At 42.3% G+C, this 17,443-nt stretch overlaps 1 protein-coding gene across 4 annotated transcripts; it reads left to right on the forward strand.

The window, feature by feature from the left end:
- The first annotated feature begins 4,750 nt into the window (after positions 1-4,750).
- LOC133904812 (adenylylsulfatase HINT3-like) lies at positions 4,751-16,560 on the forward strand. 4 transcript variants are annotated; one of them, XM_062346376.1, is made up of 9 exons: positions 4,751-5,121; positions 5,233-5,250; positions 5,350-5,405; positions 7,076-7,133; positions 10,421-10,486; positions 14,137-14,203; positions 15,766-15,821; positions 15,922-15,975; positions 16,091-16,560. In XM_062346376.1, exons 1-9 carry the CDS (start codon positions 4,870-4,872, stop codon positions 16,241-16,243), a joined length of 780 nt encoding a protein of 259 aa, XP_062202360.1. In that variant the 5' UTR covers positions 4,751-4,869; the 3' UTR covers positions 16,244-16,560. The 4 variants fall into 4 exon arrangements, with proteins under 4 accessions (XP_062202360.1, XP_062202362.1, XP_062202361.1 ...); XM_062346378.1 differs by lacking the exon at positions 10,421-10,486; XM_062346377.1 differs by lacking the exon at positions 5,233-5,250.
- Positions 16,561-17,443: the final 883 nt, after the last annotated feature.

The following is a 17,443-nucleotide window of genomic DNA, read 5'->3' on the forward strand; positions in this document are numbered from 1 at the left end:
GACCAGCGCGCGCTCGTTGAGCAGTAACGGTCCAACCCGGGCTGGTTTTCTCGTCGAACTGGACTAGCCAACCGGGTCCTATTCGAACGGGACAGCGGTGGCTAATCCACAAATGATTTATTTTGAAAGTTTCGGAGAGAGTTCGTCCATGAATTTTTCAGGTAGCATCTCGTATTTTTTTTCTAGTAGCATACACTATTTGATTTGCTTGACTAATTGTAGTTTGTTATAGTCATAGAAAGGTATCTTTTGCAAAGAATTTTCCGTGGTCGTTCCTATATATTGATATCTTAAGTTGGATATGGATTTTTTTTTTTTTCTACGGTGAAGCTGATTTTGACCGTCAACATGATATCAATTCTCATCGAAGCTAATATTATGAAGCAAAGGACACCGTCTAACAAGGAGACCTTAAACGATTACATCAGCCAAAGGGTCTAACTTTCTTTCGAAAATCAACATCTCCTCATGTCAACGCTAATGAGAGCAAATAAGAATATGGGATAGGGACCAATAGCAGACAAGTGTTATTGCAGGCATGCAGCTGGCGACAATATGGCAAGTAGAATTCCATATTCCCAAGTCTCAATCTTTGGAGTGTTGGGCTAATTAATACAAATTCTAGAGACAAGTTAATGCAAGCGAGACAAAGGCTTTTCTTTTATCTAAAGGTTTTTTAATGTAACGCTTTTTATCTAAAGTTAACTTCTATTAGGGATTAAAAGAGAGTCCTACACCTTTATTTTTCTCTTGTAACAGTTGATTAGCCATCCAACAGACAGAAACATGTTGTTGATCAATAGTTCAAGAAGTTAAAAGACCACTAGACACTAATAGAATTAGTCATCTACGTCGGGTCATCAGTACCGGCTAGACTAGAACTGACACTGATGAAGTATTAGTACTGGTTCATAACATCCGTGCTCGATCAATAATTGAGTTAGGGTGAACACTGATACTCAGTATCTGTGTTGGCTCTTGGCATAAACCGATACTGATACTTCAGTGCAAACTGATAACTATGAACCGACACTGATACTTTTTATTAGTGTTGATTCGTGTTACAAGCTAGCACTTAAAAGGACCGGTGACATCCTAAAAGTAAGGATGAATTATGGCATTTAAAACTAATCAGCTCCAAACACTTTATAAGATAAATCTATATCAAATTTCTATCTAAATATATTATGGATTTATCTACTATATCTACTCTACCATTCAAAATATTATAACCTATCTAAAAAGGTAAATTATAAGTATGTAAATACATAAACGTAAATAAGGTAGTGAGAGCAAACTCGGTACAATAAATTTTTATCCTGTGGTATCGACGGTGTAAACATTACCTCTAGTCCACGTTGGAGCTCCACTAAGGATATACTCCCGGATGACACTCGGTCACGACTCTTGAGCCATCAAAACCTCAAGTGGGTAGAGCCACTAAGCACCAAGGCAAGGCCTCACCAAAAGTCTCTCTTCCGGTCACTTGCTGTCATCTTCACTTCGAAGCTTGAGCCACCAAGGAAAAGGTTTCCGCATCCTCATACAGGAGTTTTGTCACCACTCCACACCAAGCCGGAGGGTCAACAAGTATGAGCCACCATGGCCTATGGTGTCGACGAGTCACCAAGACTCTAAGGTGTCGGTGTACAACTTGGTACAATGTAAGATCACTATTTGATCTCCTCTCCAGGTAGCAACATTTAGCAACAATTATCTCTAGGCCTATTAGCACTTATCACTTCCTAATCATATGCTTAAATGTATTGGATGATCACTTTAGCACTTTAGTGGCTTGAATGTTTTCTCAAATTTCTATGAACTTCTCTGGACTCCAACACCTTCAAATGACCGAGTGGAGGGGTCTTTATAGCATCAACCCTATAGACTAGCCATTATTCCAACAATCACATTTCATTGTACTCATTAGAAGGTCTGGGGTGTACAACATTATAAGCGCCAGATCATCCGACATGTACTCTCTATAAACTAGTCGTTATAACTCCACTTTCTTTCTTGTGAACGCCGGAAGCTCCGGAGTAATGTTCTATTTGAACTCGGAACATCCTACATGCATACTATGCCAACCAAGCTATTTGCATCCCCTTTGGAAAAAATAGTCCTGTGTATTCATTTTGTGAATGCCGGAATATCCGACGTGTATTAGATTTCGTTGCAAACTTTTTCTGAACGTTGAAGTATTTTTTTTTTGAACGCCAGAGTATTTTTGTGAATGTTGGAGCTTTTTCATTGTGAGCGCTGAAATATCCGGCGTGTACAATTTGAGCAGAAACAACAATATGTATTTTGAGCATAACTTTTTACTCCGAACTTCGATTTTGATGAACTTGGACTATATAAAAAGCTTGTAAAGAGCTCTACAAGATTATACAGAAATCCATCACATTTGATCATATAAAAACTCATGGGATAAGTTCAATTCATTCATCTCTTTGTCTCAGCTTCAGTGACTTCTCTTTTATTGCATCCATGAGTCCTACTAAGACATATACTTGACAAACATATTAGTCTCATTAATTATATTGTCATTAATCACCAAAATCACATATATACCCTAAGAGAGCCATGTTCCTACAGCACTGAATATTGGATCGAACTCGAAATTTGGATTTACTCTAGTTTGGCTCATGTGTTGAGGTCCGACTTGATCTCTCTCTCCCTTATCTCTTCTACACGGTTCCTCTCTCCCTTGTCTATTCAATTGCTCCCTCCCTTATCTCTTCAATCGCCCCCGTGCAGGCTAAGAGACATAAAGAGGCAGCGAGAGAGGGATGACCGGTCAGCAGAGAGGAGTGTCAGGGGAGTGAGACCGGCCAGGGAGAGGAGGAGTCCCTTTGGTGACAGCCACCTCGGCCGAGTGGCCGACGGCACGAGCCAGTCGCTCAGAGGAGTTGAGGCGACAGGAAGCAGGCAGCGGCAGACTCAGCGATGGGCGCGGTCGAACGGCGAAGGAGGCAGTGAGGGAAGTCAACTTCTGGTCTCTCAGTGCGGTATGTGCGCACCGCGCATGCGGTGGATGAGCACCCTCCACGCCGTCGAGCTCCTCGGTGGCCATGAGCGTGAGTCAAACCGTCTCTGCTTCCTTTCCTCACTTCTAAACATCAAAATCCATTGTCCACCCAAACATTTCTTTGCAATTTTGGATCATTTCTTGCAGGATTAATCCCCCTGGCTTATCTGGGCACACATGGGCGGCCAAGCGAAGGTGAAGAATGGGGTATTATGATGTGTGTGCTAGTGTGGATGTAGGCTTCTTGCGTAGGTGGAAGGAGCAGAGGAGGGAAAAAGGGAGTAAAGGGGCTTGCATTTGTGTGTACATGTTCAGAGAAAGAGAGTAGAGGGGCTTACAACCGTGTTGTGCTAATTTGTATGATATTGTTTAGAGAATAAAATCGCGAGTACATGTTGTGATGTATGAGGAATATCACGTGCTTGCATTTGTGTGTTCTTGTTCCGTTCTACGATTCAGTCGGCGACTCGTTAAATTGGGATAGTGGTGGCGGCGGCAACCGAGCTGGCTCATTTATTATTATTATTTGTTGCTTTCGGGAGCCTTTTTAGTGTCAGCTAGTAACCATAGATCGGCACTGATACTCACTTATAACCGTGTTTGTGATAAGAAGTATTAGTGTCGGTTCATAAACCGACACTGAAAGTCACCGACTATCAGTGTTGGTTAAAAACCGCAACTAATAATATTTTTTAGTTAATATTGATGATCATTTTTATAGTAGTGGAAATACAAATGGATAAAGAGTGAAATGGCAAGCGATGTTGAGTGGGGGATCACCGGCATCAAACCAAACAAGTTAGCATAGTGGATATTTTGGTCCCAGAGTCTTATGGAATGTCAATAATACCCAAATACGTTAGCATGGCAAATATTATGCTCTCGAAGTCTTATGAAATGTCAACAAGGCTTTTTAGAAGATCCTATATTAAGGCAATATTCGAGTTTTGGATTCATGTTATGTAAGACGAAAGTCGACATGTGATGCACAATGAGAATTCTTCAAGATGACACAAAAAAATCATGTCTTTCCTATTCCAACGTTTTCTATTTCTACATCCCTCCAAACCAAGAACGCCAAAGAAGATTGACTAGATCCAACATTGAGCTAGAATAGCTGATCCACAACAGTTAGGTCCTATTTAATATATCTTTTAGGTCAACTTTTAAAGTGAAATCAGGAGAATTCTATCAAATAACAACTTATATTTTTAATCTCTTACGGTGATTTCGTGAAAGTGATTGTCTAAAATAAACTGGATACTGAGAGTTGAAAAAATCAGTTTTCTCTGATTCACTTTCTCTACAATATCACTCCCCCTATAAAATTTACCTTAAAAAAATCACTTTCTATTAAAAATCAATTTCCCTAAAAAATTTAAATAAAAAACTCTACAAACGTACCCCTAACTTTGCTGCCTTGCTCCAAGCCACCCCACGACCAAGGTCCAAGCGCGCCAAATGCTCACCGCGCGGCTGGGTTCACTCCATTGATCTGGGCCCGCGCGCGCACGAAAGGCTACCTGCGCACAGCCGCCTCTTCCCGTCAGCACCCCACTGACACAGGGACCCAGCCCAGTCATCTCAATCGTCGCGCGGCAACGAACACTGACAGGAGGGGCTGACCTCCTGAACCCGACCCACCTGTCAGCTAGACACGTGCCAGCCGAGCCCAACGCCTCCGGATAAAACGCAGCGACCACACAAGCAAGTGACCACCACCGTCTCTCCTATCTCGTCTCATCTCCCAGCCCTTTTTGTCCTCTTCCTTTCACACGCCACCGCGCACGAACTCCAAAGCACACGCCCGCGCCGCGCACCGCCGCCGCCTCCCCCAGATGACGACGCCTTCGCCATCAGGATCGCCGGCTCTGGAGCGACGCCTCGCCGTGCTCCTCTCCCACCTCCACCCGAGCGCGGGCGCCGCCCCGCCCACCGCTCGCATCGCCACCGCCGCCGCCACCCGTGCCGCGGCGGAGGCAGGCCTCTCCAGGTCCCCCTGCGACGGCGGCGGCTGGGAGGGGGAGCTCTCGGCAGGCGGCTACTGCGTGTTCTGCAACATCGTCGCGGGCACCTCCCAGACCTTCAAGGTTCGCTCGCGCCACTCGCCACTCGCAAGTTGCAGTCCTCTTGTTCAGCTGTTCTGCGCGTAATCTCTTTGCTACGCGAGGCGTTCCCTGCTTATTCTAAATTTTTTTCAGCCATTCCGTGGAGTAGAGGTGTTAAATTTGCTTTCGTGCTGCGTCAGGTGTGGATGAACATGAACTGCTGGTTGCCTGTTTATTGACGAATTGGTTGTTGTGTGCTGCATTTTGCAGCTCTACGAGGATGATGTGTGCTTGTGCATCCTGGATGCTAAACCACTAACCGCTGGGTAAGGGTGTAACGCGCTTTTCACTTGTCTGTTCTATAATTATTCCTGTTCTCTCTCATTAGTGTGCTTAATTTCGTTGAGTTACATGAGCAGTGGTACACACTGGTTACCCATAGAGTTGACATGATACATAGATAGAAGCATGTGTAAATCTTCACTGGTCTTTCGATTTTATTTAGAGTAGCACATGTGGTTTTTGTTATTTGTGTGCGCCAAGTTGTGTAACTTTGTTTTCTGCGTTTGATTTATGTGAATTGGTAGAGAAGGTGAAAAATGATGCTCTACTCAAAATTTGTATGTACAGGAGAAAATCCGCCCAGTACCAAGGGTAGTTTGGTCTTTTGTTTGTGCAATTTACTTTAAGTAGTATGACATGAGCATGACCCTTGTTAAGAGATTTTTGGTTTTCCATAGTTCACTTTCTGTCAAAATTGTCGAAACCTATTCAGCTGATAGGTTCGCAGTTGGATGTTGATACCCTTGATACTTTTAGTATCGGCATGACATATTGAAGATGTTGCACTAGGTTGACACAGTTAGGTCCGTGTTTTGTTTAGATGCGGATACTCCTGATGCATTCAATAGGGCGTCACCTATTTAAGGTGTTGCACCACGTGACCACGATAACATGATTAATGCCCAATGCAAATATGACTGCTATATGTCTGGACCTGAATGTTTGGTCGTCAGTCTGTTAAGACCAACTGGAATTTTGATAGATCATATATGTCGTGCTTAAGCCAATTTTTTCTGCAGATGCAGTTGTAAAATTGTAAACAGCTAATGCTAGGTATGCCACCATAGTTGATTTAGACATCTCTGCCGTGGATTGTTTGTCATCATTTGAATTTTTTTTTCTCTATATGCAAATAGCACTTTTGATCCATCAATTTTGTTATGTGCTTTATACACCAGATCTGTATGTGTACCTTTTAAATTGGTGCCACTTGTTAGTCCTGTAAAACTTCTGAGGCTAGAATATGGGGTTCTATGACTGCCGCTGCCACTATATAGCATTGTGGGATTAGTGTTCAGCTCAAATATGTTCTCAACTACTTGTGGTACTCTTTAGAAGTGGGTAATTCAATTGCGTGTTTTTGGTATCTCATTTTTAATTATTTTCTCGGTATTACATATTTCAATGCATCTAGACCTTATAGTGGAATGCCTTTTAGTTGGTGGTTCCACTGATAATCCATTTTTCATTGTATTGCTTGCTATTTATAGTGCATCAAAGTAACTACATTGTCCTTTTGAAATACCTAGTATGCAGAAGCATATGTCTAAAGTTGGAATGTGGTGCTACATCAGTCTTGACTACAAACATAATTACGTTTGCTCACAAGTATATATTTAGTAGGGGCGTACGATAGAATATTTTTTTGGGTTGGTCAAACTCTTTGAACTAACAGTGTTTGTTTCCTCTCATGTAAGAGTTTAAGGGCATGCCTCGTAATTGTCCTTTGTTGATGTGGCAATGCTGGGCAGCTCTGGTCAATTGACTGCATAAGAATTTCTTCAATGTACCTACAGTTACTCTTATTGGTCTTCGCTCATACTGCTTACTGCATTGCCGTAATACCATTTGTAGTGAAATGAATTGGCTTATCTCCACATTTTAATGCATTTAACTCTGAATTAATGATCACTATTTTCCATTTCCATTGTAGGCATTCGCTGATCATTCCAAAAAGCCATTATCCATCACTGCAAACAACACCTCCAACTGTAAGTTTTTGTTATCATAACAACACAAAAGGACTTGATTAGCCTGTTGGATTCTATCCTACGAGAGGTGGGTTGAAAGAACACACGAGCACACATTGGGCACATGAGTTTTATAACTGCTAACAACTTCTAATGAATTTAGAACATCCAAGGCATACATTACAACCAGGGGGTGCAGCCTAATATATAGGCACAAAACCGACTTATCGTTGCTACAGTAACCGACATACTGTTGGTACATATAACTGACATACTGTTGCAAACTGACATAGAAAAAAAAAGATTAAACTAACTGACATCAAACCGATACAGAAGGATTACACTAACATTACTCCCCCTAAGTCTTATTTGTTTGCTTAAATTTAATTTGGACAATTCCAATCCTAACTCTAAGCTCCTGGAATCAAACTCGCCCTAATGCCTTTGTTAAGATGTCTACGAGCTAGTTCTTGGTGCCAATAAAATCTGCATTGACACTCCTGTTGTTCAAGCACTCCTTGATGAAGTGGTAGCGCACATCGATGTGCTTGCTGCGTTCATGGAACACATGGTTTTTGCTTAGTGCTAGAGTTGATTTGTTGTCAACTTTAGCTCGACGGTGTCAGCATGCTTCCCTTGAACTCACCAAACAATCGAGCTAGCCACACACCTTGTGTAGCTGCAGTGGTGGCTGCGACATACTCTGCTTCACAGGACAACAAGGCCACCGCCTTCTGTTCGAGAGAATGCTGTAACACCCTGGTTTTTAGAATTTGCAACTCTTTTTAAAATTTTTCAACATTAGTGAGTAGCTTCACCAGTAGAATAGGTTTAGAACCTATTTTCACAAACAATCAATCAATATAGGTTATTATTTTGTGTGCATTACATGCTGAGTTTTGCTATGAGCCAGATAAATGCATTCGAGTTTTTTTTTTCTCTTTAGTGTTTTGAGTGAAAAACATTTTGAAAAGGTTTTTACAAAACTCTGTAATAAATTAGTTAAAGATCTTAATGGTTGGAATTCAAAATATTTGAATTCATCATCTATTCAATCTTTGATCATACCTGATCCTTCTCTAGTTCAATTCAAATCTTATCCAAATCCTTGTTTAAAGTTAATATCTCTTCTTTGTCAAATTCTACCTAAATCCAAATTCAAATTCCTTAAATACTCCCATTCTTATCAACCTCATTTTTCGTATCTCTCATATTTACTCCAACCTCAATTCAATTACAAACCCTATTCAAATTTCTCTGGAAAAGTTTGTTTTCTAAAATCCTAGATATGCCTAAAGTGTCTTTGGACCTAATCCTATCCAAGCCTAAGCCCTTGGCCGGCACACAAGTCATCTAGAAGGCCCAACACAAATGATCCATGAAATCTGTAAATATTCGCGGAGTCTTGGACAGTCTCATCTTCCCATGCAGTTTTGGAGTTCAAGACGGTCTCAAATACAAATCTTGATAACACCAAAGTTGTAGGACTCGTCGAGAGCTTCGATTTGAACCTATGGAAGTCCCCTTTTGGATAATGGAGCTAGGAGCTATGGCCCCTGAAATCAGTACTGCGCAGATAAGTCTCAGTTCAAATAGTTTATCTTGTGACACATTTTTAGTAATCAAAATGGCGTTTCCAAAAGTTCTAATGAATACCAAAGTTGTAGATCTTTTCGAGTACTACAATTTAGAGTCTAAAAACGTCCAATTTGGAGTCAGGACGGTGGAGATATCGTCTTTGGAATATAGAGCTGCGAAAAAGAAAATCCTAACCGACTCGAACTCGAACCCGAACCCGATTCGTGTCCGACTTGGACTCCACCTCAACCAACCGTCCCTAGCCCTATAAATAGGTGTTGCACATCCTCCCCTACCCCCTCTCCACGCCTCCAAGCCCTAGTCGCCGCAGCTTCCCTGTCAGTACGCCGCCGTTTGCCGGTGCCGCCGCCGCCGCCTCTGGTGCCATCGTCGTCTTCGCGAATCCTCCTTCCCTCATCATCAAAGCAAGGTGAGGATCCCTCCTTCTCCTTCTTTACCCCTGTTTTACCATCATACTAAGTTCCTAGCCAAGCTTTAGCCCTGGCTAGAGCCCGATCTACGCTGTCACGGCCGTCGCTGTCGCTGACAGTAGCGCCGTCGCCGATTGGCATCGACGTTCCCGGCTGACCAGAAGTCAAATCGCCATGCCCTTTCACCAGCGCATGACCTATGATGTTGCCCACGCCCTCACTAACCGGATCGTCCAGTAGAGCAGCCAAACCACCGGGATCAAGGTCGGCATGTCCGCTGTCCGGTTTCTGGACGCGTTCTGTGCGCGCACCGAGTTTGCTGTCGCGTTCCCCGTCAATCCGGAAGCCATATGGATGTTTCATCTGTGTCACAACATGTCCCATAAAATCTTCTACGTGAGCCTAGGAGCTTTTCACCTGTTGTCCAGCGACTCCATCGGAACGTGTTTGTCAACTGCAGCATATCGCAACCGTCACCCATCTCATCTCCGCTGTTCGTTCTTCCTCTCAGGGGATGATCTTCCCAAACCCGTGCTATAGGATTGTGTTCCCGGCATATATGAACGTCTCTGTTCAAACGGTTTCTCAAATTTTATAGCCAATCTCCTGGAACGCGAGCATCTTTGTTGCTGCATCTGTTCGCGGTCACCACCAAACCTAGCAGCAGTCATTACTGTTTTGCCGCTATCTCGAATGACCCCTTCCAAAATCGACCCTACCTTAAAGTTAGTCTTTCCGCGTTCTACGCTATGTTTCCCTTGTTTCGCTGAAACACCCCTGAAGTCCAACATCGATGTCGATGGCCACGTGCCCGATCGCCACCTCCGACGAAACCCAAGCCGTCGCTGCTACGTAGAGTCGTTGGTAGTATCTTTAACCCAGAAGCGTAACCTCTAGCCTTTTTATCCATCATAGGTTGTCGAGACTAGATCTCAGCATACCCCTTCTTTAACCCAAGATGGTGCTTGCATATCATGCCAAGTCAGCACTATATTATCCTCCTTAGCTAGTCAGCGAAGTCTAGTTAGCCCTGTACTTCTTGAACCTTGTGCAATGATGTTGTCAAGTCTGACACAGTGATTGTGCGATAATGCCTACTCCCATAGGAAGATAACTCTAGTAAACCAGCCTTTCATTTTCAACCTAATCCATCTTTTGAAAGTTCGTTCTCTAATTTGAGCGATTCTTGCGTCTAAATTCTTCTAAAATCATGCTTATCCAACCATAGTAGTTTTAAAGTGTTTTAATGATGTTTGGTGTACAATTCTTAGTTAGTTTTGCTGTGTGTTTCGAGAGCAGACAAATAGCAGTTTGAGAATCTCTAGGACCAAATCTTTGAAGAGTTTGAGCAGCAAGTTGGAAGAGGCAAGTGCCCTTGAACATTCTGATTCTAGATTTTCAAATGCGTTCTTTATTTCAAACATGTATACTGGTAATACTGAATCCTATTTACTTGGAGTACCTTGTTCCATACATTCTTTATCGCCTAGTTGTCAGTAGTGGTTATATGGGGTAGCTTATGCTTAGATTCGCATAATGGTATGGATGGGTTGATGGTTAAATATGACTAATGAACTATGCAACTATGAGTTGAGAATTCTTGTAATGGTATAACATCATGGAACCTTAGGTCTTGAGCAAAATAGTGTTGTTGATGATGCTGGTTATGTAGTTGATTTAGTGTTTGCTCAAGTGACCTAAGTAAGGATCGGTTTGTGGAGCGACAATCTAAGAAATATCATTCCAACCACGAGATCTGGTATGGGACAGGCTTCCTATTAATTAGTGGATTCCAGTTTTTGTGCGTGCCAAATGAAAGAGTGGATGTGTGGGGACGGCTAAGACTAGAACTATTTGGTTAGTGGTATGAGATGTGTAGTGGAAGGGGAGGGTGAAAACTTGCTGGAAACTACAAGGTGTAAAAGGGGGCTTCTGGGTGGCGTGAAAATCACTTTGACGGCGGTGAAACCTAGCGAGTGTGCACATACTGGATGAAACTTTGTAACAGCTTTGTAGTGGTCTCCAGACGACACACGATAGGTGTGTGTTAAGTGCTTGGCCGGCACGGCAACAAGGAAATCACGACTTATGGGGAAAGCTGGACAACTTCTGCAGAGTGTAAAATTTGATATATCAGCCGTGCTTCCGGTCGTGCCATGCCTCAAGCGGCGTCATACCATGCAGGCTCTTCGTCGGTGTGCGATTGAGCAGGAAGACGATGGTACTCACCGCCTCTCCCTAAAACTCCATCGGCATGCCCCTCTGTTTCAGGAGTGTGCACGCCGTTGTGACAATCGACTGATTGTGCCTCTCCACCGCGTCGTTTTGTTGTGGGCTGTACAACGCAGAGAAGTGTCGCTAGACGCCACGATCCACATAGTTGCGCGTGAATTCAATGGATGTGAATTCACCGTCATTGCCGCTACGAAGGACGCAAAGCTTCTGATCGCTCTCCACCTCCGCTGTCTCCTGGATCGCTACCGCTGTGTCGTTCTTCGCAGCCATGAGTGCTAGCCACATATAGCGGTTGGCATCGTCCAGCATCAACAGGAAGAAACGACGTCCACCTAGTGTTGCCGACGTGATGGGACCGCAAAGATCTCCATGGACGAGGTATAGGCACTCTTTCGCCCGGTACTTGGCATGTGACCGGAACGGAGCTCGGCAGTGCTTGGTGGTGATGCACGTGTCGCACAGCTGCTTGACGTGCTCCAGCTGTGGCAGGCCTCGCACCATTTCATAGCACGACAGCCACCGGAGTGCGTCGAAGCTTATTTGGCTGTAGCATGCGTGCCACCGCAAGACGTTCTCGTCGTGGTGCACTGCGAGACAGATGGAACGGGTAGCGTTGAGGCGCATGATGTATAGCCGGTTGCGCCTGCGATGAACTTTGGTGAGGAGGCGACGCTGGCAGTCCCAGATCCGCAAGATGCCATCCTCGATCAGCACCTTGGAGCCGCCCTCGTCCAGCTGGCCCATGTTGATGATGATGTTCTTTAGCCGTGAGATGAAGTAGACGTCGCTAGCACCAAGATAGACTTTTGCGCGTGGCTCGTCGAGGTGGACGTGGCTTGGCAGTGGCTCCTGTGGATCACTGAGAGCGCACACCTGTGCATCAGGAGCTCCTCGCTCTAGGCCAAATAAGTCTGCTCCTTCTTGCGTGATCGACAGTCCTTGGCCCAGTGGCCATATCGGCCGCACATGCCTTGGGAGAGATCGTGCGCAACCTCCTTGCCATCGGAGCCGCCGCCTCCCCCTTTCTTTCGCGGTGCGCGCACGACAACGGGCATTGCCACGACCTGATGACCCTTTGCCCTGCTTCCACTCCTTCGTGCGTGCTAGCCATTGCCCCTCGGTGAGGAGTTTTCTGCCAACAGCAGGGGATTCTTCCGAATCGAGACGATCCTCCACTGCCTTTAGTCTCCTAGAACTTCCTCTAGCATGAGCGTCGATAAATCGAGAAGAGTCTCAATGGACAGAACAAGCTGTGAAAATTTCTTAGGGACTACACGTAGATATAAGATACGCATTGCGAAATTGTTGATCGTCTTCCCGTCACAGAACGAGATTTCCTTGAATTCCTTCTGCAGTTGTTGTGCCGAGGCCTTGCGAACGTGATTGTCACCGATGCGCATTGATTTGATGGTGTCCCAGGTTTGCTTGGTGCTCGTTTTGACAGCGAGTATGCTGATCATCTCCTAGGGCACGACGCGGAGGATGGCCTCCAGCGTCGTGCGATCTTCCTAGAAATCCGCATCATCAAACTCCACTGCATCTCAGAGGCCGCGAGCCTGTAACATGACCTTCATGAACAGGCTCTAGTTGGCGTGGTTGCTCCGTGTGAGGATCGGGTACGATGCGCTGCCAACGTCCTTGATTACACGCTAGATGACCACATCGCGTCCACCGACGTCTTGGTTTCGCAATTGTTGTGGCTGCAGCGACGGGGAGCGGAGGCGGTTGAAGCGCCGCGGGGGACTCACAGCTGCACCATTCGTAGGAGCCGACATTGCCGGGATTGATCAACCATGGCTTTGACACCAATTGTTGAATTCGATCCTGCGAGAGGTGGGTTGCAAGAACACACATAAGCATATACCGGGCTACTTACAGCTTCTAATGGATTTAGAACATCCAAGGCATACATTATAACCAGGGGGTTCAGCTCAATATATAGGCACAAAACCGACTTACTGCTGCTACACATAACCGACATACTGTTGCAAACCGACATAGAAAAAAGATTAAACTAACTGACATCTAACTGACACACAAGGATTACACTAACATAGCCATTGTTTATAGGAAACATTCTATCTGAATTCCATTGTTAACTTTATGGGGGGTATTCGGTGGGTAGGGGGATCCTCTCTTCCCAGTAATCACTTACGTCATCTGGAAGGCTTCAATAGGTGTTTTTATTCTGATGTAGCTAGACGAAGCAGCCAAGCACAAATCCACTCAAATACTTAATCATGTTGTTAGTTGTTCAAAACATTAAACCTACCAAGCTGTTGCAAAAAAGAATTTACCTCCAGAATTTTGCAAAACAACTCATTCCCCTCTTTTAGTTGAAAAAGGAATGATGAACAAACTTGTACTGTATATACAAGAACCATAAGGACTCAGCTGCCAAATGGCACAAACAGTGTGTGGTATTTTCATGAGTTTACTATCAGTTTATCATAGCATTAGTTCAGTCTTTGAATAATTGATATTTAGCATATGACCATTCTGAATAAGAAAATAAATATCTGTTGTATTGCACTGTTATATCTAGAGACTTTTTTGTGCCTTTTGTGGCTCCGTGAAGATATTTCCTCTTGTTCATCACAGATACATACTTAATTCCAGTTTTTGTCAAACTTTTTTTCCAAGACTTCTTGGGTCAAACTTTTCTTTGGGTAGAAAATTTTGCATTCTAAAATTCACAAGAAATTGTATATTGCTTGTTTACTTCGGTTCCCTGCATTGTCGGCAAGTTCTCTAAATTAATATTTATTGTTTAAATCCAGGTACTAGCAGCTATCTGCTCTAAACTACCGCTCCTGAGCACTGCAATCATGAAGGCTACTCAATGTGGTAGGTGAAGTACAACTTTACTGGCTGCTTGTTTTGCACCCAATCAAATTATTGAGACAATTTAGCTAGTATTCACACTGTCCTCTTCCAAGACTGTAGAACGATAAGGTTTTGCTTGTGTAAACTACTCCACATCGATAGTAATGAATCATTTAATCTTTATCTTTGTTTTTATGATCCTGTTTCTGGTGCATTCCAAGTCTTCTCTGTGTGGTAGTTTTGTCTTTGCTAAATTTAGCTCAAGTTTCCTTCATGTGCACTGAATGCAATAGTAATGTGCTAAAGTTTTTGTTGCAATGTATACTATTACTTTATTGTCATTGCAGTGATTAATATAGGTGTTCTAGCTCAAGCAGTGCGTTCCGATGATACTGAATGGTCTAAGATGGGTCGTTATTTATTGTACATATGTGAGTGCATATTGATGTCCATTGAGTATCTCTTTTGAAGTTTTGGTCTCTGATTCTCCTTGACATATAGGATATTTTTCTGTACGCCACATGACAAAATATTTTCTTGTTCTTGTGTGTATTGGGTAACATTGAGTGTCTAGAATACAGAAAACTTTTATTCAATGTTTTTTTTTTGGCCCAGGTAGTATTTTTAGGCGAATAATGAATTGCTGAAAATATTCTGTCTCCTAGAAATTCGAAAACATATGCCCTTTGAGTATCTCTTTTGTGTTTTCGTTCTTGATGTCATGGATATCTCTCTATGTCCCAGACGGGGGAGTATTCTTCTCATCTTGGCTTGCATTGAATTAACTGTTGTTTATGTATCTGGGGTCTTAATAATGCACAAGAAAGAATTTGGATAGCAATAATACAAGTTAAGATTCTTTTGGATGTCTTCCCTAAAGTGGACTTCTTAGGAGCAGTATTGTGGCATGTGTTTATTATGTTGTTTGCATCTAAATTTGGTGCTTTTCAACTTAAATGCCAATTAGCTGGTGATTTTTTTTTTAATACTTCTCAATTTCATTTTCACTTCTACACTGACTGTTTATAAGTTAGATACATGTAAAATTGTGAACTTTGGGTAGGCTTTTAGCATACCCTAAAGTGGACTTCTCAGGAGCAGTATTGTGGCATGTGTTTATTATGTTGTTTGCATCTAAATTTGGTGCTTTTCAATTTAACTGTCAATTAGCTGGTGAATTTTTTAAATGCTTTTCAATTTCATTTTCACTTCTACACTGACTGTTTATAAGTTAGATACATGTGAAATTGTGAACTTTGGGTAGGCTTTTAGCATACCCTTGGGTTCTAAACATGTTTTTAATTTTTTTTTCTGCTGAGTACTTAATTGTTATTGCAATGCATCCATGCTGCATTGATATGCCTTATAAGTTTGGATGAACATAGATCTTTTTCCCTTTTCTCGTGCTTGTTAGGTTATGCATTGATGTCTCTAATGTACTGTAATCCTACACCAACGTTTATCGTCATATCATGTTAGAGCTCATGTTTTGGAACTCATTTATGCCATCTCTTGGTATACAGAGTTGCATACTTTATGTGAGAATATTACTTTGGTTTAACTAATAGTATCTCGGTATATAGATGCGTTCAATGTGCTAATCAACAACGGAGAGAAGGCAGGGCAAGTTATATTCCACGTGAGTAATATGATGTACTTGCTATGTTCATATTAGTTAGTAGCTACTCAACTTTGACTATCTGTCTGTACCAAGATCTTTGAGAGAGATTTAATTGCAGACTCATATCCACATCATTCCCCGTAGCAAAGATGATAACCTGTGGTCTTCAGAGGTAATGAGAAATTTGTCTCAAGTCCATTTATGCCTTACTAATTGGAATACTATGTTGCCTTGGCATTTTTCTCAGTTTCTGTTGATATACTGAAAGTCAGTGAACATTTCTGCAGACCTACTCAAGGAACCCCCTTTCGCATAACCAGGAAACTAAGAATCTTGTTAGCTGCATCAAGGAAGTACTCTCTTCTTCCTCTGAAGACTACAGTACCGTAACATTATTCATGCCATGGAACTCTGAAACAACTCAAAAAGACAGTAGATAACCAATTCAAAGGGCAAATTTTCTTTTTCCTGGTTCAGCTTGAAGAGCATTGCTGGGAGATGAATTGGTGTACAGCTTTATATCAGTCACGCCTCAAAATTTTCATAGTAACTGACTCTACTCATTGTAAAAAGGTAAAAGGGGTAGATCTTAAGGTCATGTGAAGAATAGTAACAAATTGGTTTCTTGAATTCGGTAGGCTTTAAGCTTGTGGTATTAGGTGATGGGAGCGAGAACCGGCAAGCTTGGGCCGGGAGTAGATGGCGGATACCCATCTGCAAAATGTTTTTTGTTAAAGATAGAATGTAATCTATTTAAGTGCTGCGTCTCTATTCTTGCCATGTACTTAAATCATGGTTGTATTTTCTATATATATATATATATATATATATATATATATATATATATATATATATACACACACACACACACACACAAACATACATACATACTGTGTTGTTATTCTATGCCTATGCGTATTATATGTGTAGTATGTGTACATGCATAGAATAGTAACTCACGAGTTGAAACTCGCTGTATACGGTATTATAACTATCCATAGAGTGATTGCAACTACAGATAAAGTGGTTACAACTATTAGTTACAACCACAGACAGAGCGGTTACAACTATATACATGTTGTAACTAGATTATATACTATATTGTAAGTGTAGTGTTCACTATATTGTAACTGTTTTTAATTGTATGATGCAATTAATTTGATTTTACTTTTTTATGATGCAACTATACTGTTTGACTATGTTGTAATTGTAGTGTTTAGCATATTATAACTAAAGATTTCATTATGTTGTAACTAAAGTGTCTATCACCATCAGAGAACACTGCAGTTCACCATATTGTAACTGCAATGTTCACCATGTTGTAACTGCGATGTTCACCATATTATAACTATATGTACATACTTCGTTATGATTCTAATTTTTTTTCAAAATATAGTCTTGATGGATCTTATTTTGTTAAGTATATTTTTTCTAACAATATGCATCAAATGGATCGAGAATCGGATATGTGGTTCTAGAGATATTGCATTTTAACGATTCAAATCAACAAAAGATTCTCTGCATGCAACGCTCTGGCGGGTGGATGATGGGAGACGTGGCATAAGCTGGTTGGCTGGCTCATATTGTTTGGTGTATGTTGGAGGCTGAGTTGTAACTCAAAGTTGTAATTGGTTTATGTA

This window comes from Phragmites australis, chromosome 22, assembly GCF_958298935.1.
Source record: "Phragmites australis chromosome 22, lpPhrAust1.1, whole genome shotgun sequence".
In the NCBI taxonomy this organism is placed as follows: domain Eukaryota; kingdom Viridiplantae; phylum Streptophyta; class Magnoliopsida; order Poales; family Poaceae; genus Phragmites; species Phragmites australis.

What these genes read in the sequence shown, in the direction of transcription:
- LOC133904812 (XM_062346376.1), top strand. Translation starts at nt 4,870, where the DNA reads ATGACGACGCCTTCGCCATCAGGATCGCCGGCTCTGGAGCGACGCCTC. An exon ending in CATGAAGGCTACTCAATGTG is followed by an intron (nt 14,204 to 15,765) that starts GTAGGTGAAGTA and finishes CTCGGTATATAG; the next exon opens with ATGCGTTCAATGTGCTAATC. An exon ending in ATAACCTGTGGTCTTCAGAG is followed by an intron (nt 15,976 to 16,090) that starts GTAATGAGAAAT and finishes ACATTTCTGCAG; the next exon opens with ACCTACTCAAGGAACCCCCT.